This window comes from Equus przewalskii, chromosome 17 (assembly GCF_037783145.1).
Source record: "Equus przewalskii isolate Varuska chromosome 17, EquPr2, whole genome shotgun sequence".
Lineage (NCBI taxonomy): Eukaryota > Metazoa > Chordata > Mammalia > Perissodactyla > Equidae > Equus > Equus przewalskii.
Window position 1 is genome coordinate 39,455,292 of NC_091847.1, and position 25,073 is coordinate 39,480,364.

General features: G+C 47.5%; 1 protein-coding gene across 50 annotated transcripts in view; it reads left to right on the forward strand.

Annotated features, from left to right (window-relative positions):
- TANC1 (tetratricopeptide repeat, ankyrin repeat and coiled-coil containing 1) overlaps positions 1-25,073 on the forward strand; it is a 229,150-nt gene that overhangs the window by 192,496 nt on the left and 11,581 nt on the right. For all 50 annotated transcript variants that reach the window (XM_070579917.1, XM_070579897.1, XM_070579905.1 and 47 more), the window contains 5 exons: positions 2,413-2,649; positions 4,469-4,654; positions 7,177-7,255; positions 22,682-22,815; positions 24,669-24,792. In XM_070579917.1, the coding sequence (XP_070436018.1) occupies positions 2,413-2,649; positions 4,469-4,654; positions 7,177-7,255; positions 22,682-22,815; positions 24,669-24,792 (760 nt within the window). The remainder of the gene's footprint in view (positions 1-2,412; positions 2,650-4,468; positions 4,655-7,176; positions 7,256-22,681; positions 22,816-24,668; positions 24,793-25,073) is intronic.

Consider the following 25,073-nt stretch of genomic DNA (forward strand, 5'->3'; position numbering starts at 1 on the left):
AAAGGGAAATAATTTTGTAAAATACCCTTCCTTTTGTTTAGCACTTAGAATTTTAAAATGCTTTTGAATCATTTTTGAGTCTGGTGCTATTTTTAAGAGTGAACCCATGTAGATTTGTGCAGCAGACTCGTCAGCGATTAGGTCGTTTGCGCAAGGTCGTGCATTACATGTCAGTGTCAGACCAAGGACACCTTTTCTCATTTCTCGTCCATGTGTTCTCTGCCTGTCCATCCACAAGTGCTGGTTGGCAGTGGGAGCCTGGAGGCTGGCTTGTTGATGCCCTGGGTGGAGCTACAAGATAGTCCCTCTGATGGGTGTAAACAACGACGGGGCGTGTGGTGGCTCATGGGGCCTTCTTGGCACTTGTACACGATCTGTCCTTGCTTAAATGTAAGTGACAGTCCTAGAGGTGCGGAGGATCTGACGCGCGGACCATCCTGTTGGTGGAGGGCCTTGCTTGGCCTTTCTTCTCTGTGAACTTCTGAATCTTACAGCCGGTATGTGGTGCAGTGGGCTAAGCCGGAAGATGGAGTGTGCGGAGTGGGTGGAGAGTGCCTGGGGTTGATGCGTGCGTGGGGGCGTGCGTGTGCGCGGACGGGTGCGCATGGCGGGAGGGATGGGAGTATTCTCTATGGCTGGGGGGCTGGAACTGCTCTCTGGTGTCCTGGCATTGGAGCAGAGACCTATATAGGAAGTGATCTTTTGTCATCTGTGTCTATGGAAAGGGCATTCCTGATAGAGGGAACCATAAGTTATGAAAAGGCCAGGACGCGGGGCCTGCTTGCCATCATTGCAGGACAAGCATTGGACCCAGCGTGGCCACAATGGGGGAGGCGGGGGAAGGGTGCTGGGAGAGGTCAGAGAGGGCATCTTAATAGGTCCTAAAGGAGTGTCACTTTTTTCAGTGATCTGGAGATTTGAAGAAGATATTAGTATAGTTAACATTTGCATAAGGTATTCAGCGATTTTATTTTAAAATCTACACATGAAAAACTTCCCCTGGTATCTGGATCCAAGCAGTTAGTGGGAGGTAGATAGTAATTAGTAGAAAAAGCAGATTATTTTCTGGGAGTCTTGTGCTGCTGACAATCCCAGGGACACAAGAACATTTTCACGTGTTCTGCTTTTTATTCTAGGTACACTTCTTTATGAAGGAAAGAGCATTTGCATTTACTTTTGGCTTATTATCTCACTGTTAATTATTTAATCCTGCGATTATTTTGTTACCAGAAAAATGAATTTTCTGTTTTTATTTAGATTAAACGGTGATCTTTCAAAGTGTGGTCCCTAGATAGTATCACCTGGGAATTCATTAAAAGTATACATTCTCAGACCCCACTCCACCTACTGAATCAGAAATCCAGGGGTGGGACCTGAGAATGGGCTATTTAACTTTTTTTTATTTTTAATTTTGGTTAAAAAAAATCCACATAATGTAAAATTTACCATCTTAACTATTTTTAAGTGTAGAATTCAGTGGTGTTAAGTATAGTCCCGTTATTGTGCAATAGATCTCCAGAACTTTTTCATCTTGTAAAACTAAAACTCCATACTTTTTTTTTTTTTAAAGATTTTATTTTTCCCTTTTTCTCCCCAAAGCCCCCCAGTACATAGTTGTATATCCTTTTTGTGGGTCCTTCTAGTTGTGGCATGTGGGACGCTGCCTCAGCGTGGTTTGATGAGCAGTGCCATGTCCGTGCCCAGGATTCGAACCAACGAAACACTGGGCCGCCTGCAACGGAGCGCACAGACTTAACCACTCGGCCACGGGGCCAGCCCCTAAAACTCCATACTTTTTAAACAACTCTCATGTCCCCCTCCTCTTCTCCCAGCCCCTGGCACCCATTCTACTTTCTGTCTCTCTGAATCTGACCACTCTAGGTACCTCACGTGAGTGTTATCATGCACTGTTTGTCTTCTTATGACTGGCTTATTTCACGAAGCATAATGTCCTCAGGGTGCATCCATGTTGTAACATGTGACAGGATTTCCTTCCTTTTAAAGGCTGAATAATACTCCATCATCTGTATATGCCACTTCGGTTTATCCATTCATCAGTCGACAGACATTTTCGGTTGCTTCCATCTCTTGGCTGTTGTCAATAGGGCCGCCGTGAACATGGCAATGCAGATACCTCTTCCAGATCCTGATTTCTTTTCTTTTGGATATATACCTGGAAGTGGGATTGCTGGATCTTGGCAAACCTCCTCACTGTTTTCCATAGCAGCTGTGCCATTTTAGATTTCCACCACCGAGAATGTGCATTTTTAGCACATTTCCCAGGTAAGACTGGTGCACGCTCGAGTTTGAGAACCACTGGATTAAAATGAGGATACTGCCCCTCTCCACAAATGTTGTTGTGACTGACATTTATGTGCGAAATTAATCTTGTTGGGGGACATTATCCAACAGGTGAGCCGTCTCCTGATTTTGGGAGGGGCCAACGTGAACTACAGGACAGAAGTGTTAAATAATGCCCCCATCCTGTGCGTCCAGTCTCACCTCGGCCACGAGGAAGTGGTCACTCTGCTCCTGGAATTTGGTGCCTGCCTGGATGGGATGTCAGAGAATGGCATGACCGCCCTCTGCTATGCGGCAGCTGCCGGCCACATGAAGCTGGTGTGTCTGCTGGCCAAGAAGGGGGCCAGGGTAAGCAGCAGCCTTCCCCTGAGGGGTGGGGTCTGGGGAATGTCTTTAGGTCCTTGCTGGAATTATCATCAGCTGGGCCAGTCTCTTTTTTGTTGAATTACAGGGAACAGAAATTGCCACATAAGCAGGGTGGAGCTGTAGGCGCTGGTCAGTGTGTGATGTCTGATGCGCGTGCTCGACTGTCCAGCCTTGGAGAGAGAGAGGCCATGTGTTTTGCTCATAAGCTCCTACTCTGCTTAATATTGCCCAAGGGGAGGCAAGGTACCAGGGAGACCCCTGGCCACCAGCATAAGTAGGGCCATCCTTTCAAAAGCCTGCAAGTGGCAACCTAAAACTTATCACAGATTGGTTGAAAAGATTTTAAATGTTTGATTTTTTTTCCCCCTCTCTTGATCTTATCCCATTTCATTCATGTCATTTTTAAAACAATAAAATGAGTTCTGTGAGTCTTAGAAGCCATGTATGTGCTTAAGCACATGGCTGCAGGAGCTAAATGGACCAGAATCGTCATGTCTCCAACTGCTGGCTAGGACGTTGGGCAAGTTGTTGAGCTTGTGTGCCTCAGGTTCTCATCTATAAAATGGGCATAACACCAGTATGTAGTGTGAGCATTAAATAATATACTAGCATTAATATGAAGTAACTATATATTAAACAGGTGGCTCTAGGACTATCAATGTTAATAGATAAGAACCATGCCAAGCTCACCGTAAACTGTTTAGGTTTAATATCAGAATTTCATGGGGAGGCGATGCGTTTAAAAAAGAACAGACTAAATCTATTTGTATTTAGGATATTTAAGGTTCAACAAAAAGACATTAGGCTTATATAGTAACTGTGGGCGCCTTTTTGTTTTTTTCTCTCAAAAATACAACATTTTGGGGTGGACCGGAGAAGGGAAATGCTGCAGTTAAGGCTGCCCGTGTGAGCGTTAGTGTACGTCACCACGCCTCCATTCCCATATCCAAGTTGTGGCTTAGCTTTATTCGGAGGCTAGCAGGCCCCTCCCCAGCCTGGCTGAAGGCTGTGTAGGAGGAGGGTGGGGGTTACATATGTGGCTTTTGCAAAGCCTCTGGGTGGGGGTACAGAGCATCCCAAGAATTTGCAAGCAAGGCGAGGCTGGACCCTGGGCTCCTCTTCCAGCCCTACATTGCTGGGTTTGGACAGGGAATGACACGTTGCCTGCTGCCTCTTGGGTTTTAGTAGGTACACAGCACTCAGACACTCCAACTTTGTGGCTAGCTGGGCTTCCCTGCTTTGTGGCCACACTTTATTACTATTATGTCCCAGGTCACCCGCCTGCAAGCAGCTTCCCTCCCCAGTCAGATGCCACTCTGAGTCCCTTCCTGACCTTCCTTGTTCAGAGAGGTGTTTTCTCAATCCCTCCCTTTTGCTAGCTGCCCTGGCTTGGTGACTAAAGACCTGCTCTATTCCTCCAAATCGGAGCTCATCACAGCTCAGGCCACTCAGGCCACCGAAGGTGGGAAGCACAGGGCTTTGGCTGTGGTTTGGTGTGCGTCCTCACACGTACTCCCCAGAGGACTCAGAACTCGGAGTCGTTTCCTGGAGAGGCACAGGGAGTGAGGCGGGTGGCCTGTGACTACTAGATCTACAGAGGAGGCCCGAGGCCTGCAGTGGTGGGTGTGTTCATTAGGACCAAGTCATTCAAACGGACATTTGGTGCTCTCCAGAAAGACGCATTGGAACATGAACCCCACATCGCTCTGCAGTGGGATGGGGTTTGCACACGGTGTTTATGGTTCACACATGTTCTCAGAGAGGTAATACTAAACTGTGACCTTCTGTTCCTGCCCCGCAGGTGGACCACTTGGATAAGAAAGGCCAGTGCGCGCTGGTCCACAGCGCACTGAGGGGCCACGGTGACATTCTCCGGTACCTGCTGACCTGTGAGTGGTCGGCCGGTCCTCCCCAGCCAGGTGCGCTGAGGAAGAGCCAAGCCCTGCAGCAGGCGCTGACGGCGGCGGCCAGCATGGGCCACGGCTCGGTGAGTGAGGGTGCCGGGAGCCCTTCTTGGGAACCTGGAAGCCTTAGCCCCGTGGGTCGGTGTTTTTGCCAATCACCTTCGTCTGAGTTGCTACCTGTGACACACTGAAGGAATGAAAGAAAATGAGGATGTCAAGGGATAAGCGTTAGTTTGACCACGTGTAAAGATCTTCTGTTGGCATCACATCCTCCCGTGAGCGAAAACCTGGAGAGCCCGCAGTTCCAGTTTCGGGTGCGCATGCGCTCTCGCTATGGGGCAAGGCCGCTTCCACGTGGACCTTTTCCATAGCGTTCATTGTCGGCGCTGCTTTTTCTCTCTCCCTTCCCTTTTCTGCCTTTACCCTCTAGACTAGCCTCACTCGTCTTGCACTTTTTTTTTTTAACCTTTGATTCATTCTTTTGTCCTCGTGATCTGTTAAAAATAATCACATGGAATCCTAATTCTAAAATTGTTCTTGAGTATTGGAAGGATTTTTAAAAATAGAACTTCAGTGCTGGAGAGCGTGTAAGAATGCTTGTCATTCGCAGTTCCCGCCCTGAAGGAAGACTTCAGGCAGTAGTTAAATAGAGCACTTATTTATGAAAGATGTCGGTATTCCTCAGTTTGAAGGTTTAGTTGTCATCTCCTGACCCGTGTCTGTGAATTTAATAATATTTTACCTGCGCTCTTCCATGTATTTCTTACTCTGTATTATCTTCAAGCAAATGGAGTTGCTGGTTTTTGGTAAGATTCTTCCCCACAATGACTTAAAGCCAGTTTGGGTGCAAAGGTGACTGGCTGGCTAGCTGCCTTTTGGCATTTAAAACACAAGGGCAGACATGAGCACATGTACACACGCACTGCTGACTGGCTGATTTTTGGCATTTAAAACGTTAAAAATACACACGTACAATGCTTCAAACAACACAATATATTCCAGCAAGTTGAATGTGGAAACGTATAAGAGATTGGAGCTGTGTTCTCTTAAGAAAGCCATAAAAGAGATGTACAAAAATATGAAACAATGCCAGTCAACTTACATATATGTTTTAGTTTTGGAACAAATATTCATTTTATTTAAAAATACACATTTCGTAAAAATGTCTTGTGTTACCATCTGATGGGTTTATTATTATTCCTTTAAAATAAAACTATAAATAAATATTTTTTAAATACTCATTTACATAGATACACAGAGAGCATGTTGACTATACATATCAGAAAATGTAAATGTTTTTCATTTTTAAACTGTTCCCAAAATCTGAGTGGGTCCAGAGTGTGGTAAATCATCGTAGGGAGGACAGTGACCTTTGTCTCAACTCGTGTTAAACTAGACTTGTTTTAAAGCTGGCTGGGAGGAATGCTGTGCAAAAGCAGCCTCAGCATAGCCAGTGACTTTCATGGAAGAGGGCAGGATTCATTCACCAGAGACTGGAAGGGTATGTTAGTTTCCTAATGCTGTTGTAACCAGCGACCACAGACGTTCGTGGCTTAAAACAACACACACTTATTCTCTTAAGTTCTGGAAGTCAAAAGGCTAAAACTAAGGTGTCAGGAAGCCAGTGTTCCTTCTGGAGGCTCTAGAGGAGATGTTTCCTTGCTTTTTTCTAGCTTCTGGAAGCTACCTGTCTTCCTTAGTTTGTGGCCCCTTCGTCTGTCTTCACAGGGCATCACTTTTACCTGTGCTTCTGTCGTCCCATCTCCTCCTTCCTCTGACCCTGGTTCCTCCTGTCCCTCTGTGAGGAGAGTTGTGATTATGTCAGGTGTATAATTCGGGATAATCATCCCATTTCAAGATTCATATACACATCTGCAGATTCCTTCCTGGCATCTAGGGTGATGTTCACAGGTTTCCGGGAGGAGGATGGCGACAGATTTCAGAGCCGTTATTCAGCCTATCGCAGAGGGCGTGGATTGGGAGACTGGAAAATGGCTTTGTCCTGCTCTCCTGTCGCTGCTATTGCACAGGGTGAACTCTGGCTCTGGTTTGGGGCTCAGTTACTTCCATTTCCCCATAAGCTAGCACTCCTGCCTCCACACCTGTGACCCAACCACTTTGACGGGGAGTATTCTCATAGGGAAAAGAAGAATAATGCTGTCAATGGAAAATCATCTAGACACTACCATTTATTTTATTTTACTGAAAAGGTGTACATCGCTTTGTTTTCCATACTTGTGAAAAAATGGATTCACCATTTTCTGGCGATTTATGCAGCAACTGCACTTTGTGTGATCTCCCGTGTCCTCTGTTGATTAGGCTGGCATATTTGGGTCACGTTGGAATTCATTAGAATTCTGAGTACCTAGTAATCCTGAACAATGTTGCTGAAATTCACTGAGTTTTTTTTTTTTTAGTTCTTCTCAAAGTGAAAATGTGAATAGCATATGAATTATGCTTGAAAACGGTTTTCATTATATTTTCTCTCCTTGTGCAGCATGAGATAATCATGGTTAAAAAAAAACACTGTCCTTTGATATGTGGGATGCGATAAGTGCATATGGCTATAAGATCTCACCTTAAATCATCTTGCCACTTCTGACAGGTGGTCCAGTGCTTGCTGGAACTGGAAAAGGAACATGAAATAGACGTCAATGGCACCGACACGCTGTGGGGAGAAACAGGTAATTATGATTCCACTGCTTGTAGTCTGGGCCAACTTTCTTAATGTTTTAGCCCCCATTTTGGCCTAATTGTCTTAAGAATGACTTGGGATGCATGTAGTCTTATTGTTATTTTATCATGAGGCATTTGAAGTTTAGAGCTTTTAAACCTTCCCAAATGAATAGTAAAACTTTTCTAGAAGCATATAAAATTTGAATCATTTTGAATTAGATTCGTAGTTCCTGTGCATCTGGTGAATGTCAGCTTAGAGATACCTAAATAAGGTGGTGGCTTCTGCTTTGCAGTCTTCCCACGTCCTAACCAACTTGGTCTCCTGCCACCGTGCAGAATGAGCAGGGCAGGAGCTTCCAGCCCTGTGCTCAGTTGAGTCAAAGGTGCTCAGTAAGGAAGGCTGGGGCTTGCCTTGTGCAATGAGAGTAGACTCGGGCCTCATGGGGACAACTTAAAACACCAAATACAAGCTACCAAGTCCATTTCCATTGGTGCAGGGTATGTGTGTGAACTGTAGTGTGGGAAGGAAGCCTGAGGTGAGTACATCTTAATGAAGATCTGAAATGTCAGATAAATATGGATAATGCTGCTTGGAAATTTCCCATTTGACTTACTTGGTACTAGAATGTAAGACTTTAAGTTATGAGTTGTTTAATAGATGTAACCAAGGATATTTAATATGCATTTCCAGGCTGTGTCCTATGTGTGTACATAGTGTATATGACTTATGTTTCTCTTGCACAGATTTATTTCCAAATGCTTCTTAATGATTTTCTAACAAGCCAAATGGTAGTGTGTTGAGTTTATTGGCCAGCTCATACTGAGAGAAAGCCTCAAGAGAGTTTCCTGGTGGGGACTGCACGCCTGCATCTCGGAGCCTTCTGGCACCCTCCCTCCAGGGCTGCTGCCATGCTCTGCAGTGCTAGTTGTGGGCCGTGGGAGGAGGTGGCGTGGCCCCTGGTTCCAAGGAGCACACAGGACCCCAAATGGGGTTGGATTAGGCTTGGGGCTAAACGTGTGTAGATTTAAATATTGCTCTTAATTCTTTATGGAGTCTTTCCCGCCCATTTAAATAGTACAGGCTACTCTAGAGTTTGGTGAAAGAAGTTTCCTTCCACTTTCGTATTGTGTTGTGGCCAGTAGCATAGCTGAGTAGGTCAGTGCTTGATTTTGCTTTGGGCTCAGCCAGAAGGTCTGAATCCCTACCCTTTCATTGCCTAGTTTAGCACCTTTGGACAAGTTACTTTGCCTCCCTGTCAAATGGGGTAAATAGTACCTGCTTTCCAGATCATGGTGAAGACTGAATGAGATAAGGCAGTCTTGCCCAAATATACCCCTTGGGCTCTTGTGCCCAGAAATTCTGATTGATTAGGTCCAGGGTGAGCCCAGGACTCTGTTTTCCTAACAGGCATCCCAGTCATTTCAGATGAGTCATGACTTCAGGACAAATGGAGAATTGCTGTGAAAAGCTGTGGAAAGTGCCCGGCTTAACAGTGACAGCATGATGAGAGGTGCCCGTGATGACGCTGGGGGGTTAGTGCTGGTGATAGTAATGGCACATGCTTGGCTCATGTGGGAATCTCCAACCTGTAATACTGAAGATGATTTTTCTTTCTGGAAGAAAACTCCAGAGAAGGCCTGCATGTGAGGGCTCTGGGGGAGTGGTCTGTTTTGTCCCGTGATGACCAGTCCTGAATTTCAGCAACCCCCCTCCCCTTCCTTGAGAATCTGGTAGGGTGATGGCTAAAGAGACGTGTAAGAGAAACTGCGGACTTCCCACCAATCTTCATGAGAAGATGAGTAGCAGTTCAGCCCCTTCCAGACCCTCGTGCGTCACCTTCAGACCACTTTGCAGCCTGAGAAGCAGCTCGCACCCTTCCTCACCAGGCGGTAGGGCGAATTTCGTCAGCCAAGAGTTTGAGAGACTTTTTTTTTTTAAGTTAAGCTGAGAAAAAGCTGAGCACTGTTTCTCAGGCTTAGGGGGACCCGGCAGCTCTGTAGACTGTGTGTCAATAAAACCAGTCTTGCTTCTCTGCATTTTTCTGTCTCATACCTTTCTCCTATGTTCCTTCAGAAATGACCTCCAGTGTCTACTACCCCGAACCCTCCTCCCTTCCAGGTCTGCGGTTGTCAGAGGAATCTATTGAAGTCTTGCACAGGAAGTTTTAGATGAGGGAACAGCTGCAAATAGGGGGCTTTGCATGAATCACTCAGATGTTGAGGTCTGTGTTTGGGATTTGGCCCGTAGGGTCCATGTTACCTGACCCCGAATGCCTCCTGGAACAGTAGGCCCTGTCAGCTCATATTCCTTGTTCTCACCACGCAGCAGCCTGGCGCTTCCCCGGCTTGTGCCAGCCACACCTGCTGTGTGCACTGGTTCTAATTGCTTTAGCCCCTGGGAAGGGAAAGCAATTGTTTTGTTTCCTGGTTTTGTTTGGTCCTCTTTCCTGGGTGTGGTCAGTGGTGCTCTGTGTCTCAAACACTCTAGGATGGAGCTTGTCTGTCTCCAGTCACAGCCTGAGGGTGGGATCCTGAGAGGGACCCTGTCTGGGGTCTAAGAAGATGACGGAACAACTCGAAGCTTTGTATGAATAATGCAGTTCATTATTTCTCTTTGAACCCTTGTATAAGTTTCTACAAGTCTGTTCAGTATGCATTTAGCTACGAACAGCTTGGCTTTAAAATAGGAGTTGATGGGGTTAGTAGGCAGGATCTCCGTGGTCTGCTTTTGGCTCGTGCACCCGTCTTTGAAGGGCCCGTTGTTTTCTGTGCAGCTGTGTGCCCTGTTTGGAGCACAGCTACCTGTCCATCTCTTCTGTCTCAGCCACATTCCAGAAGTGGGGGTGGTAAATCCATGCACAAAGTGCTTTTCTGCCAGGAGAGACCCTTGCAGTCCTAGTGTGTCTACTTTACTTTGCAGAAGGGTGGTTGTTGTGCCTGTTGCTGATTGGAAGCAGCGGGTCATCGGTGAGAGGTGATTGACAGCTGACAGCCAGAGGGGAGGGAGCACAGGGAACGGTCCGTCGTCGTCACTCAGGCCAGTCCATGTGGGGATGGTGGGAGTAGGGACAGTTGGGTGCCTTCAGTACCCTGACTGTCTCCCTGCTGATGACCCAGAGTCACTAGACATCATCACAAAAGGGGATGGTTCCTATCTTAGGTTTAAAGAGACAAGAAAGTATAATCTATTTGTAAGACATTCATGTAAAGTGGTAACAATGTTTAGTTTGGGCATTTATTGCAGTAAACCCATGGCTTTTAGAAAACATGCAGAATATCTCTACTGGTTTCGTAGAGTGAAGAGCCTAATTTATCTAAGTCTCCCTCTTCCCCAGCCTCTGGAGCCATTTGGTTTTTCTGTCTGCTTGATGTTTGGATCCAGCCCTTTACTAATCCAGCGGTAGTCGGGTAGCTCTTCAGTGCTTCTCCTCGTGCGCGCTCCGATGAAGTAGTATGACAGTCACTCGGCTGGAGAAGTCGTGGGACTGTCAGAAGAAAGCTCAAAGGACTGGGCTTGCTGGTGTGTCTCCCACAGCGGCTCTGCCCTCAAGGCAGCCGAGGCCCTTTGCTCTGTGACATTCACGGTCTTGGTCCCATGGTTTTGGGCAGCCTGAAACATGACAAGAGCCCATCAGATGCCTGTCTTATCTCTGTTTTGGGCATTCCACAGCCATGACAAGTAGGTGCTGGCTCCCACGAAGTCCCGACCCAACTGAATGACTGTTTCCATGTCAGTGTTTGGTGTCAGTCGGCCCAAAATGATCAGAGATGCCTAACTGGTGACCTCATGCTGTTGTGAATTGTCAGAGGAGCTGTGTTTCTGAACTCCAGGCAACTCTTGAGTCTGTGGGCCTGCTGTCTGTTTCTGGGCAGGACTTCTCGTTCTTTCTAGGGGAATAGAGGCCCTTCTGTTTCAATGTTTGCCATTTTACATGCAAATTTGCCAGTCTTCTAGGCAGCGCCTTCGCCTCCCCCAGCTCCTTTGGGTCACTTTGCAGTTCCCTTCATAGTACTTAGGACTTAAAAATTTGATTGTTGATGTTGCTTATTTGATAAAAGCCGGTTTCCCCAAATCACGGGCTTCAGGAAGACAGAGATCTCCGTGTCTCTTGTGCTCATCCATGTGTACGGCAACTGTCTAGTTTAGTGTGGTCCAGTAGAACTTTCTGTGAGGGTGGAAATGCTCTCTATCTGTGCTGTCCAACTTGGTCGCCACTAGCCACTGGTCTACTCTGGTGCTTGTCACATAGGTGCTGACTGAATGGACAAGTGGGTTTAAAGAAAACTAAGCCCTGTAATTTTTAAAGTAGGTGACATTCACTTTGCAGAAAAATGTGGGAGAAATTTTGTTGTTGGAGCGGGAGGGGTAAGGAGCCCAGTTGCCTGTGAGGACCTAGTCTTCAGGTTTCTTTGTGTCTATCACAGCACAGGTCATGTCCCACTGGATTGCAGGTTGGCTTAGAAAGTCTTGTCCAAGTCACCAGTGCTGCCCATGTGCTGAGGGTGTGGCTGGGTGCTGGATTGCAGCTTTGTGAACACAGCTATTAGTGACCAAACGTGGTGTGGGCATGGCTGAAGGGATAGTATAGCCCATGCCAGCCCCATCTTTGTGTCCATAACATCTCCCTCCCGGCACCACCAGCCCGACTGCCCACCCCGGGATGTGCTGTGTCCTCACACTGTTGTCCCCTCAGAAATCCTTCTTTTTTTTTTTTTTTTTTTTTGTGAGGAAGATTAGCCCTGAGCTAACTACTGCCAATCCTCCTCTTTTTTTTTTTTTTGGCTGAGGAAGCCTGGCCCTGAGCTAACATCCGTGCCCATCTTCCTCTACTTTATATATGGGATGCCTACCACAGCATGGCGTGCCAAGAGGTGCCATGTCCGCACCCAGGATCCGAACTGGTGAACCCTGGGCTGCCGAAGCGGAACATGCGCACTTAGCCGCTGTGCCACTGGGCCGGCCCCTTGGAAATCCTTCTTACTGCTTTATAGCTAGTGTGCCAACAGGCCTAGAGTCCTGGGCTTCACACATGGATAGGATGCTGTCTTGCCCATCAGCCAAGAACTGCCGTTCCCTATTTCTGAAAGGGGATGCCCCATCAGAGGGCGTTAAAGTCTGACTGATATCTTTCATGTAAAGTGTTCTTTTATGTTGTCTGGGCTATGTTAGTTGGTAAATACTTGCCAAAGAAGTTTAGTCATTATAAATACTGTTTTTGATTGCTAAAGCTGTAAAAACACCTTATTTGCCTCTATTTCCAGGAAGGGCTGAGCTTTCTCCACTGTGAATTGAGTAGGTCATTTAGCTACACAGCCCTCCCTTTTTGTAGCTCCTTGAAGCAGTTTAGCTCAGCATGTCCACTAACCGCAGTTCACTATTCTCCTTCTGGATAGGACCTAGCTACCTCTGGAACTTAAATCTGAGGCCTGGCCCTGTCAGCTGGGATGGGGGTGTTTCTAGGCCAGTCTTGGGGGTGGAGGGTCCTCACACCTGTTTGCTTACTGGGCCATGAAGCCAGATAATGAGTTGTATTTCATCCTTGATGTTTTAAAAGTTTCTGTCTTGTCTCCATGGAACTGCTTTAATTTCCCACTTGGTGGCTCTGCCTGTCCTCCTGGAGGTGAGGTGTCCCTCAGCTCTCAACTGCAGGTGGACCAGGTCATGGACAGCCGAGCTTGTCACACCCGAGGCTGCCGCAGAACACAGTGCATGCATCCCAGGGAACAGGATGCCTTATTGTTGGTTTAAAAATGACCCTCTGTTCGTTTGAATTTTACCTTACGTCTTCTGGAGAGACGGGCGCTGTTATTTGATAAGGGTTTAAAGTAAATTTCAAACTTACTGGATTAAGTTTGGCATTCACATATGTATGTACATCTCAAGGCAGAATTTCAGGTGACAGCCTGGAAGGAAAAAAGCATTTGTCCATTGCTTGTTGGGCATGTGGAGAATTTGTCAAATGTATCCTGTCGAGAAAAGCTAAGTGACTTGCTGTTGTGCACCTAAGATACTCGATCTTTTGGAGCCCTGAGCATCTCACTGGTACTGTTGGAAAATCCTTGTCATGGCGTTCCTTCCTCTGCTAGTGTTTGTTTTAAGAAAGGATGGTAGGACTAGTGGAAATCCAGGTTTCTATTGGTTCAAACAAGGGTGGAAGCTCTTGATTTTTCTTGGCTTAAAAGCATGAAAGAGTAAGTAACCCAGAACCCTAGAGGGTGTGAGGAAGAGGGTACCTCAGGATGGGAGGGGTAATCCAGGATCCTGGATAGTTGGGGGAGGGGGTAACCCAGAACACTGGAGAATATGGGAGAGGGGCTAGCTCAGGGCCCTGAAAGGAGGGAGATGAGGTGGGGTAACCTAGGACCCTGTAAGAGGAGAAACAAAGTAGGGTAATGTAGGACACTGGGGGAGGGGGTGACTCCAGCCCTGGCAGGAAGGAAGTGGGTGTGGGGGTCACCCTAACAGTAGAGGGAGATTTGGGGGTAAGAACTAAGGAGACGGGGTTTGTCCACACTCTGTCCTCTTCCTGCTCTAGCAGATGCCATGGGTTCACCCCTGACATGAGTGTGTTCTGGAGACCACTCCTCTCTTCTGAGATGGGAGCAGAAATCAGCTGACCTGTGTGTCCCTTCCCTCCAAGGTAGGCGGAGGGGCAAGGAGTAGGGCGTGTCAAAAACCCATAGTGTGTGTCTCAGGTGCAAATGGACTGGTGGCTTGAACACTAACCAGAACTGTGTTCACCACCGTTATCACGTCGTATGTGCTGTACGTGGGGTTCATTGTTCTCGTGAGTAGTTTCTCCCTATGCATTTAAAAAGAGTGACAACAAACTCCTGCTTTCAACATAAAAACTTGTATAGTCATGCGTGGCTTAACAACGGGGATACATTGTGAGAGATGTGTCGTTAGGCGATTTCGTCATTGTGCAAGCATCATAGAGTGTACTTACACAAACCCACATGGTATAGCTTACCCCACACCTAGGCTGTGTGTTACTGCTGTTACAGGACCACCATCGTATATGTAGTTTCTTGTTGACCAAAATGTCGTTACACAGCGCATGACTATGCACAACTACGTTTCGGTAGCTTAGAGCTTCTTTACCTACAAACACTGTGGCTTGTCTTTCAATCAGCCACTCCTAGAAGGATTACACGCGGTTCACCTGTGCCCCCTCAGAGAAATCGTAATTGAATCTTTCAAATTCTGATTGAAATGATATTTGGATTCCCTCTTACTTTTCTTTTTTGAGAGCGGTTGTGAACTTGTGTAGAGTGGTTTTGTGAAAATGCCCCCTTTTTACGCTGACCCCCCCCCATGTGGAGTCCTGCACATAGCTGTCCCCACGGCACGTGCTCAGCCCTTTAAGGGGAGAGTGAAGAGCAGCACTTTATACATGCTTTAAATAATTTGGTGTGTAAGAGGATCTATCAAAAATGTGAGCGTTCTCAGCACACTTTAGAAGTAACAGCTGTTCAAGGCTGGGATCTTCTGATAGGTTTTTAGAACAAAGTCTCTATGAAATGTGATTTATGTTGTCCATGTTTTAGGAAATTGTTTTTAAATTGAATTTATGTTATTTATAGTGCAGATTATTCCTCAAAGGATTTGAGAGGCTTATTTGAAATAATAATATATAAGAATGGGGGAAAATAGCGTCAGGAATAGCACACGAGAAATAGCACAGATATTCCTGCCATAATGTCCTGAATGTTCACTGGCCATTGGATGCCATGTAACCAGAGTGAGAAGGGAACATAGTGATTGTAGATTATTTTTACTGTCCATGGGAGAAAGCTTACCAGTTCTTCAGGAGAAGAAGAGTGTTTTCGGATATTATTGGTCTAAAACAACATTCATAGTCTGTTTGATTAGTTAAATATTTTTAAAGGAGATTTCCTGGAGGCAACAGCATAGGGGTTAAGAACTCCGACTCCAGCCAGACTCGTTGACTTCAAATCCTACCCCTGCCTCCCACTGGCTGTGTTACCTTAGGCAAGTTGTTTAACTTCTCTGGGTCTTATTTTCCTCATCTGTGAAACCAGGATGAGTGGTACTTGCCTCATAGAAGTTAGTTGTATATTAAATGAATTTGTGAATTTGAAGGGCCGTGAAGTGTCATATAGGGAGCACTTTACAAGTAACATAGTATTTTACAATATGTCAGGATCTTCCTATTTTGGTTGAGAGCATGGCTCTAGTTCATTCAGCTGCTTGAGTTCACTGACTGACACTGATTGGCTTCATGATCTGGGGCAAATGATGTACCTCTTGTGACTCGATTCCTTTGCCTCAATAAAATGGACATAATAAAAGATTCTTGTCAAGAGTCAATGAGAATTCACCCATCGTATTTTGCCCAGAGCTTGGCAGTTCTAAGTGTTCAATAGATATAATGTGCTGCCAGAGTTGCGATGAGTTGATTGTTAATGTTAATTATTATTGTATATATTAATTTATGCTGTACATTTGGTCTTGATTCATTGAAATGAATGCTTAAGTGATAGAATCTCACAGTTATTTGCAATTACTTTATGGATACGAAGGGCAGAAAAGAATCTTGGTCATATAGGAAGTCCTGCTTAGTGACAATTACACATTTTATTTCTTTAAAGAATTCCTTGGCAATTTGAGATTCATGTTTTTGATCTTTAATCTATTCATGGAGACTGACAGAGTGTTTTTACAGGAGAACTTGTAACGTGTCAAGGGTGTCTTGGTTCCTCAGATTTGCTTCCCGCCCTGTTTCAGCCCCTCGTAGGGAGCTCGTCGGGCACTGGGCTGATGTGGGGGAGCGAATATCTTCATGGGATGCCTGGTGGCTGCCTGTTGCCTTGGAACACAGATTCCCTGTCCTTGACCCCAGCCCGGCCTGCCGCTGTAGGCCTCCTGGGAGACTTCTGCCAAGTGGAGAACAATAAGGAGGGTCAGAATAACAAGGAAGGTGTTCCAAACAACAGCTTGGTAAATTCAGAGAGCCTTTGGGCCGTGCTGGCTTCCCGTCATAAGGTCGCTGAGCGGCTGCGCCCCTCCCAGCAGGGACTTCAGTCAGGGCTGGGGGTCCTGGAGGTTTCTCGGGGGGTCGTCTCCCAACACAGTGACATTTTTCAGTAAGAGCAATCTTTGTTGTGTTACATTTTATCCTTTACGTTGTTGAGGATTAGGTCAAATATCTGCCCAGTCTTTGTGGAGATGAAGAATTTATAGCTGTTAGGAAGTTTGTTCTTCTAACGGAAACTCTCCCCTCCCTCAACAACGGAAGGAAGTGCCTAACAAAGCGAGGCTGTGAGATTTGGCGTTTATAAATCTTAGCCCTGTTCCTAGAAGGTGGAGGAGGGGGTGTTGCCTGTTGTTTGGGCGGGTTGGGGGGAGTGATGCTACTTTCATTCAGTCAGGACCTCAGGGCCAGCCTCCGGGAGGCCCTCAGTGTGACAGCCTACCCCAGACCCAATGGCACCAAAGCCAAGTCCAGGCTGCGGTCAGCCTCTGCTGTGACGTAAAAGGTCAGTTGTTGGAAAGTGAAGGAGGAGGGGCTACCATTCCCAAAGAGTTTTTTAAAAAATCATAAATTGGGGCCGGCCCAGTGGTGTAGTGGTTAAGGTCCCACATTCTGCTTTGGCGGCCCAGGTTTCACTGGTTCAGATCTACACACTGCTCATCAAGCCATGCTGTGGCAGAGTCCCACGTACAAAGTAGAGGAAGACTGGCACACATGTTAGCTCAGGGACAATCTTCTTCAAGCAAAAAGAGGAAGATTAGCAATGGATGTTAGCTCGGGGCTAATCTTGCTCACAAAAAAAGAAAATCATAGGGGCCAGCCCCATGGTAGAGTGGTTAAGTTTGCGAGCTCCACTTTGGCGGCCCAGGGTTTCACCACTTCAGATCCTGGGCATGGACATGGTACTGCTCATCAAGCTATGCTGAGGCAGCATCCCACATGACACAGCTAGAAGGACCCACAACTAAAAATACACAGCTATGTACCGGGGGGCTTTGGGCAGAAAAAGGAAAAGTAAAATCTTTAAAAAAAAAAAATCATAAAATCCCTAATTACATTTTACCTTTTAGATAAAACAGCTGAGGATTTTCAGCATTTCATGTGCACTTTTTGCTTCTGTTCTCCTTTCCAGTTGCGTGGGGTTTGTCCAGCAAGCCTCCAGTTGAGGTTCAAACATCACAGCCTTTGTCACATCTAATGGTTTCCATCTTGGTCCCAACTAGATGACATTTATGAGAACCCCGCTCCTTACAATTAATATTGGCTCTTTCATTTTTTTCGTTTTCCATTCATTTTTTATAAAAGATGGGGAAATCCAATATATTTGGGAAGAAATTGCACAAATAAACACAAGTAGAGAAAGCAAAGCTGAGCCACTCTACCCACCTCATTCTCGGCTACCTCAGCCAGGAGGAAGTGCCCTTCTCAGGTGTGAGCAGTTTTGCTAACATGCTCAGCTCCAGCCTTGGAGGGTGATTTGGGTCATCAGTGTGCCAGGTATGGAAAGGGCACTGTCTGGAACTGGGGAACCGCTTCTGTGCACTGACCTGTCACCCTTCTCTGAAAGTCTCTAAGCTGGGGACAGAGGGATATGAGGGGAAAATAAACGATCCATCGTTAGAGCCTCGAGCCGGCCATCCTGTGCCCAGGTAGCACGGCCCTGTGTGTTTGAGTGACAGATGTGCCATAAAATGTTATTAACAGCCCTGTCTGTGGAATGACTGTGTTCCTGGCAAGTTGAGAGTTGAGTTTTTGTAAATCAAATCCTTGCCCAGAGAACTTTAATACATAAAAGATTCCTGCAAATGATCCATTTTACAAAGAACCATGTCTCACTGTTGTTTTCAATAAGTTCATAGTGTTGAGTGTTAATTGGGTTTTCTTAAAATGAACACCTGCTGTGACAAATCTACTCATGCTCTGAAGACAGAGGACAGTATTGCTGAGTTAAAATTATTCAGACTTGTCAGAAAATGATAGATACTTACATGGGAATTTAATTACAAAAATGCCATTTTGTTAAGGAATTTGCAAGTAAAAGAAGTTGTGTCCAGTTTGAGTCCTCGGAAGTGCCATGTGTTCACCTTGATTGTAGAGTTGCCATTTGATACCAAGTCTTTTCTCCTTCATCTTTGAATTTCATTCGCCAGAAGACAAGGCCTGCCCCCCTGCCGGGTGGTCTCTCCTCCATCCTCGTCCCTCCCCCCTTTTCTTGTGGCCTGGCAGAGCGTGTTGACCCTCAGTAGAGGCTGGTGGTCAGCTCAGAGGTCGGCCTTCTCGGCAGAATAGTTGGAATTCCTGAGCAGAGTCTTGCCAGTGATTTGTTTGTTTAAACATGTGGCTGACTATTCTTCAGTCTCGCTTGTTTCCGAATATGGTATCCTTCAATCCTTGTGGCTGCTGAAACTTGAGAGACACCCTAGCCTCAGGGGTCCTGAGTGATGCGGCCAAAAATATTCAATCTGAGTGAAAAAAGGAACACACAGGTCCTATTTGTCGGCAGCCCTTGAAAACCAGAGCCTCGTTAAGGATCTTTGTGCAGAATGTGGCCTGTGTTCGGCCTGAGGAAGCTGTGAGACTCAGCCTGTGCTTGTAGGTGCTGTGTCACCTCCAAAGGAAGTTCATCACCAGATGCACAGCCAGTCAGGCTGTAAAGGAACAGAACAGGATCCTGTCGCCAGGCCTGGGGGGCGCTCTCGTCTGCTTGTCAGCTGCTCCCACTTCGGGATTCTGTGGTGGCTCCATAAAACACACGGCCCTATTTTTAGTGCCGGCTGTCATTCTTGATGTGCTGCTCTTGCAAAAATTCATCGGCAGCTGCAACAGACTTCCTGATTTAAAGGCCCCGTTTATAATACGGCAGAACTTGTTTACCAAATAAAAGAGAATGGAATGTTAGGGTGGATCAGCTGCTTCAGACCTCATCGACTGAGGAGCCCTGAGCTTTCTCCTTTCCATGTTGTCCTGCACACGCGCTGGCCATGTCCCCACCAGCCACGTGTGTGTGTTCATTCATTCGTTCGTTCCTTGCCAGAGTCAACTACAACTAGAGCAGAGAGGGGAGGAGGAGGAGTTTGCTGCCTCGAGGAAGGTTGCAGAGGAGCAGCAGGTCCAGGGTGTGGCTCACTGCCCGGATCTTCCATCTCATGCACCACTCACAGGGGTGGTGTTCAGATCCCCTCCAGATAATGTATGAAGTGCCCCAAGGCCCATGTTCCGTAGGACTCGTTAACCTTCCCGTCACGGCAGGAGCCGACTGCACTAGACATGCCTGGGCAGCAGGGCCCGCTAGCTTAGACTCTCATAGTACAGACAGGATCACCGTGGCCACTGATCTTCAAACATTCTGGGTATGGGAACCCCCCACCTCTGCCCCAGTGCACCTGATATAAAAACTGGCATAAATACCATTCTGTTAATGATATTTACTCATAACTTTTTTACAAGTTTAGATGTATGATCAGTGACAACACGCCCGGGTATGTAACACAGATGGGAGTGACGCCTGCAGCTGAGATCCGCGGTAGCTGCACTTCCCGCCTGTGTGTGTTCTGGTTGGGCTGCCGTGAGAAAATCAGAATGCAGATGGCAGCTGTTGTTCAAAGGGGCCCTTCTTATGACAGGAAAGCATGATGAAAGACTGCCCAATGACGAGCTACTCTGGTCACACACTCCCTGCCTCCGGGACTGAGGGCCAGAGGCAAAGTCGAGCTGACTTGCCCTTCTGGAAAGAGAGGGTTTGCTTTCTCCTCCATCTTCCTCTGCCTGACCTTGACATCCTTAGGTCCCCAAGAGTAGGGCTGCCTGACTCGCTCACTCCCACAAGCCTCGCCACCGTCCTCACTTTCCCAGCACAGGAGGCCCCCAGGGTGGAAGCAGAGCTCTGTGACCTGTAGGGCAGATGTGGGTGCCTCTCTGTGACATGGAAGGAGGTGAATTCACTGGCCCCATGGCACTGTGTCCTTGGGACTTCTTTGTTCCTCGGAGGAACTGCTCTTTGTCATGGGGAGATCAGGCCCAGGTTTACATCCTTTTATGTGTGTGGCTCCTGGGGGTTACTCCATGGCCAGGCTGACTGGCAGTTGGAGTAGGTATGGCCGTCTCTCCTGAGAGGGGTTCTGAGGAGGACAGAGGGACCTAGACGTGCGTGTGGAAAGCTGCATTCCTGAGCCCTTGGCTCCCCTGGTCTTAGGTGCCCAGGAGAGTGGGACACAGACCCAGTGAGTCGCAGCTGAGCTAGGCCCCACCCTTTCTAAAAGGAGGCCCACGTATGGGCCTCTTCCAAGACCACTGCGGCAGTGCTGTTTCTGTGTATGAACAGTCAGCCTGTGTGTCCTTTTGTGTTTTCCTTGAATTGATGTTAAGTTTGTGAGATGGCATAGTATTTGTTGTCATTGCTGTGGAATGTTCCGTTGTTTGACTATACCACAATTTACTGCCACGTTCTACTGTTGACGGCCATCAGGGTTGCGTCCAGTTCGGGGCTGCTCTGAGTGCTGTTGCACGCAGCTCTCGGGGCACTCCCAGGGGCCCCTCCAGGCGCCTGTCTGCAAGGGTGGCTCCAGGGTGGTGGGAAGTGTGCATCTTCAGCTTTACTCAATGGTGTCAGGCTGTTTTCCAGAACGAATCAGCCAGTCTTGACTCCCACCAGCAGCATATGAGCGTCCCCATTGTTCCACATCCATTTCTCGGTTACTTGGATTACTGATGAGGTGGGCACTTCTCATAAGTTCTCTGGCATTTGGACTTCACCTTGTGAAGAGCCTATTTCTCTGTTTCCCCATTTTCATCCTGACATGGCTTACTGATTGTTAGGAACACTCGATCCGTTCTGGAAACTGGAAATTTGTAGCTGTGAGGCTGTATTTAAAAACAAAGTTGTTGCAGGCAGGCACCAGGAACAGAGCCACAGCATTCCACTCCACGGTCTCCTTCCTCCTCCCCTCCTTTCTTTCCTCCTCCTCTCCTTCCTCCTCCTCGGCGTCGTATATGCTCCCTCCTGAGATGTCTCCATCCCTCACCCTCAGCCCTTTCCTGTCCTCTTCTCAACTGAAAGCTTGTTGTCCTGGCCTGGGATTGTCCCCGCAACCTACTGCTGTCCTTTCCTCTAGGTGATGATCACAGGACATACTAGAGGCACCTCTTCTAACTAAACCCTTCTTTTTTTTTTTTTTAAAGGTTGGCACCTGAGCTAACATTTGTTGCCAGTCTTTTTTACATTTTTTATTTATTTTCTTCTTCTCCCCTAAGCTCCCCAGTACATAGTTGTATATTCTAGTTGCAGGTCCTTCTAGTTGTGGCATGTGGGATGCCGCCTCAGCATGGCCTGATGAGCGGTGCCATGTCCTTGCCCAGGATCTGAACTGGCGAAACCCTGGGCTGCCAAAGCAGAGCACGTGAACTCAACCTTTCGGCCACAGGGCCAGCCCCTAAACCCCTGTTTTTAAGAATTACAGCTATTAAGAATTACGACTTAGGGGATAGAAGGCACAGTCACTGTTGTGAGGGTGTCACGAGAACCCTGCTTGATATTCACTTTCCCTTCATGCCATTTTTATTCCTGACTCCTCCCCTCCCCCTGCCATCCTGTCCCCCTCCCCCCCAGCACCACCCCTACCAGCAGGCGGCTCACTGCCTGCAGGATCACACACGGGGCTGGGCTGTTTGCCCAAGCACTCAAGGCCCTCTACAATCTGATCCCCCTTTCTTGCTTTCTTGACATTCCTAATCCCGAGTCTTCACTTGTTACAGAGACTAAGCTCCATAAAGGCAGAATGATTTGATGTGCTCTTGACTGCCTCAGTAATTATTAGTTCTTGTTGAATTTATGACTTTAGGGTAAGAGGCCAGACTTGGACAATAATAGTGATCTCTGTGCTTGTGTTATGCTATATTCTGGTCATCCCTTCCTGTAAAAATAATAGTAATAATAAAACAATAAAGCGAAAACAGTGGCTCCTGACTCGGCAAATTGGGCGAGGCTCGGTAGGAGTGGCTCACCTCTGCTCACAGAGCTTTAGCTGGTGTGGCTTGACTCAGCCTTGGGCCCCATTGCCAGGATGGCACACACACGTGGTTGGCAGTTTGTTGCTGGCCGTCTGCTGAGAGCTCATCTGGGACCGTCAACCAGACACGGGCCTCGGTTCTTCTCCCCTTGGGTCTCACCAAGGGCTGCTTGGGCTTCCTCACTCGTCCGTGTTCTAAGAATGAGTGTCCACAGAAGTGGACGTTGCCCATCTCAGGGCCTGGGCCCAGACACTGACAAGTGTCATTTCCGCTGTGTTCTTTTGGTCAAAGCTGTCACAGAGCCCACCCAGATTCAAGGGGGGCTTGGACACAGAGGCCCTTCCTCTCAGTGGCAGGAGTGTCAGAGAACTTGTGACCACCGTTAGCCTCCACATACTAACGCACTCCTCCCCTGTGACTTTCCTTTAGCCCTGACTGCTGCTGCCGGACGAGGGAAGCTGGAGGTCTGTGAGCTGCTGCTGGAGCGCGGAGCTGCTGTGTCTCGGGCTAACAGGAGAGGGGTCCTGCCTTTGTTTTGTGCAGCACGCCAGGGGCATTGGCAGGTACCCAGTGGGCCCCGGAATGCTTCAGAAACAACGGGTGGGGATAGAGTTCACTCTTGCCCATCTCCCCTGGATGGAGAGCCCACACGTGGCTCCCCTGGGCCCTGTCTGTCTTTTTCGTGTTCTTGGCTTCTGCTTGTGCTGTCAGTACTGCTTGATAAAGGCAAACGTTTGACAGGCCAGCGCAGTCAGCCACGTAGGCTGGTAACTAGGAGCAAGGCTGGTAACCATGTCAGAGACCCACAGCTACTTCCTTTTAACTTGGGGGAGTGGAATGGGGTGGGTGGGCTGCACTGTCATAATGGAAGACTTGCTGTAACTGTCTGTTGGGTTGCGATCGTGCAACCCATTTGTCCAGCATCCTTGGATGGAGAGTGGTAGCGTTGTGCTCTTTAGTAAAGGAAGCCTTTTCCCTCTGGCCCACCCCTGTGATGCAGGCTGATTTCTTTGACTGCAGGTGACATGTTGTTGCCTTTAACTCAAGGGAGCAGAGGATCCTTGAGAGCAGGTTCAGTCATTTACTCCTTCATTTTGTGAACAGTGGCCATGTACCTACCCCGTGCCTGGCACCAGGTTACATGTAAATGACAAATGAATGGATCTTACCATGTTTGTTATAGAAAGAATTTTCTAGACCCAAGTTTACGTCATGGAATCACGTCCCTCTTAATTCCTGCTGGCTCCACTGGTAGGAGCTAACGGGTCCCCGCAGCAAGATTTTGGCTTTTCTCCTTTCATTTCCCAGAGCTTGCTTTATACTGTCCATTCCCTGTCACCTCATGGCTTCTGCATGATGCCCTGGCTAATCCTCTCTCCAGGTCTGTTTCCTAGTCCTGGGGAAGTTTGGAAAGCATTTGTTAGTGTATCAAGAACAAGAAAACAATGGAAATATGCCACTTTCTGTTGCTGTGGCGATAGAATGAATATCATGTCAGAGAGGGGCTCTCCTACCCTGGATCAAGCCATTCCCCCGGATGGTAGTTACAGGAGACGCCTCTCTGGTTTCTTGTTTTTGCTCCCCACCCTCATCACCAGGTCCTGTTTACAGGCATGGTCCTGAGGCTGAGGATCTCCTCCAGGAAACTTTGCTAAAAATTGCGCACTGTGAAGGTCGAGCCCTCCGCCAAGCCCTGAGTCTTAGAAAAGCAGGTTGTGTCGGGGTGTGGTGGGTGAATGTTTTCCTGTGCCCCCTTCCTCTGGCCTGTGCCCTTCCTCTACAGGAACGTAGCTTCAGCGCCAGCGTGGGGACCCATGGCCATTCCTTACCCCCCTTTGGTTGTGCTCAGTTGTCCCATATGCCCTCTTGTGGCTGTCCAGTCATTACTTGATTGTGATTGGCAACCTCCCTCCTCCAAATTACAGCCCAGAATGTGCATGTTTTATAGATCTAGTAATAAATTGAGCATGTTAAGGGCTGGCCCCGTGGCCGAGTGGTTAAGTTCGCGCACTCTGCTTCGGCGGCCCAGGGTTTCTGGTTTGAATCCTGGGCGCGGACATGGCACCGCTCATCAAGCCATGCTGAGGCAGCGTCTCACATGCCGCAACTGGAAGGACCCACAACTAAAAATACACAACTATGTACCGGGGGCTTTGGGGAGAAGAAGGAAAAATAAAATCTTTAAAGAAATAAATAGAGCATGTTAAAAAGAGTATCTATTTGGAAGAAGATTCTGTTCAAAAGAATAGAATAAAATAGAAAGATTGTACAGGCCCCACTGATTCCACAAATCAAGGGCGGTTTTTAAAAGGGGAGAGACCTTTCACTACCTTTGAAGGTGGAAAATCCTGCTTGGGTATAGTGAACGTAATTTAAAATACAGCCGGGAGATTGTAATTTGGAGTGTTTCTTTCAGATCGTTAGGTTGCTGTTGGAACGTGGCTGTGATGTGAACCTAAGTGACAAGCAGGGCCGGACGCCCCTCATGGTGGCTGCTTGTGAGGGGCACTTGAGCACCGTGGAATTTCTCCTTTCAAAAGGTAGCAGCACCGTCTGCCCTGCTTAGGTTTCTTTTGGATGGGCAAAGAAAGAGCTTTGGCACACCCATTCAGGACTTTCTGATTCAAAGTTTAATAGTCTTTTTGTTATGGAAATTTTCTAACGTGCACACAAGTAGAGGGGCTAGGTAATGAAGCCTGCGTACCCATTACTCAGCTGTAACAAAGATGACCATTTTGCCCGTCGGCTGCACATTTCATGGTGCCTGGTTGCCATGCCGGTCAGGCTCCGTGTTGGCGGGTGTGAGGTTTGGGTCTGGGCT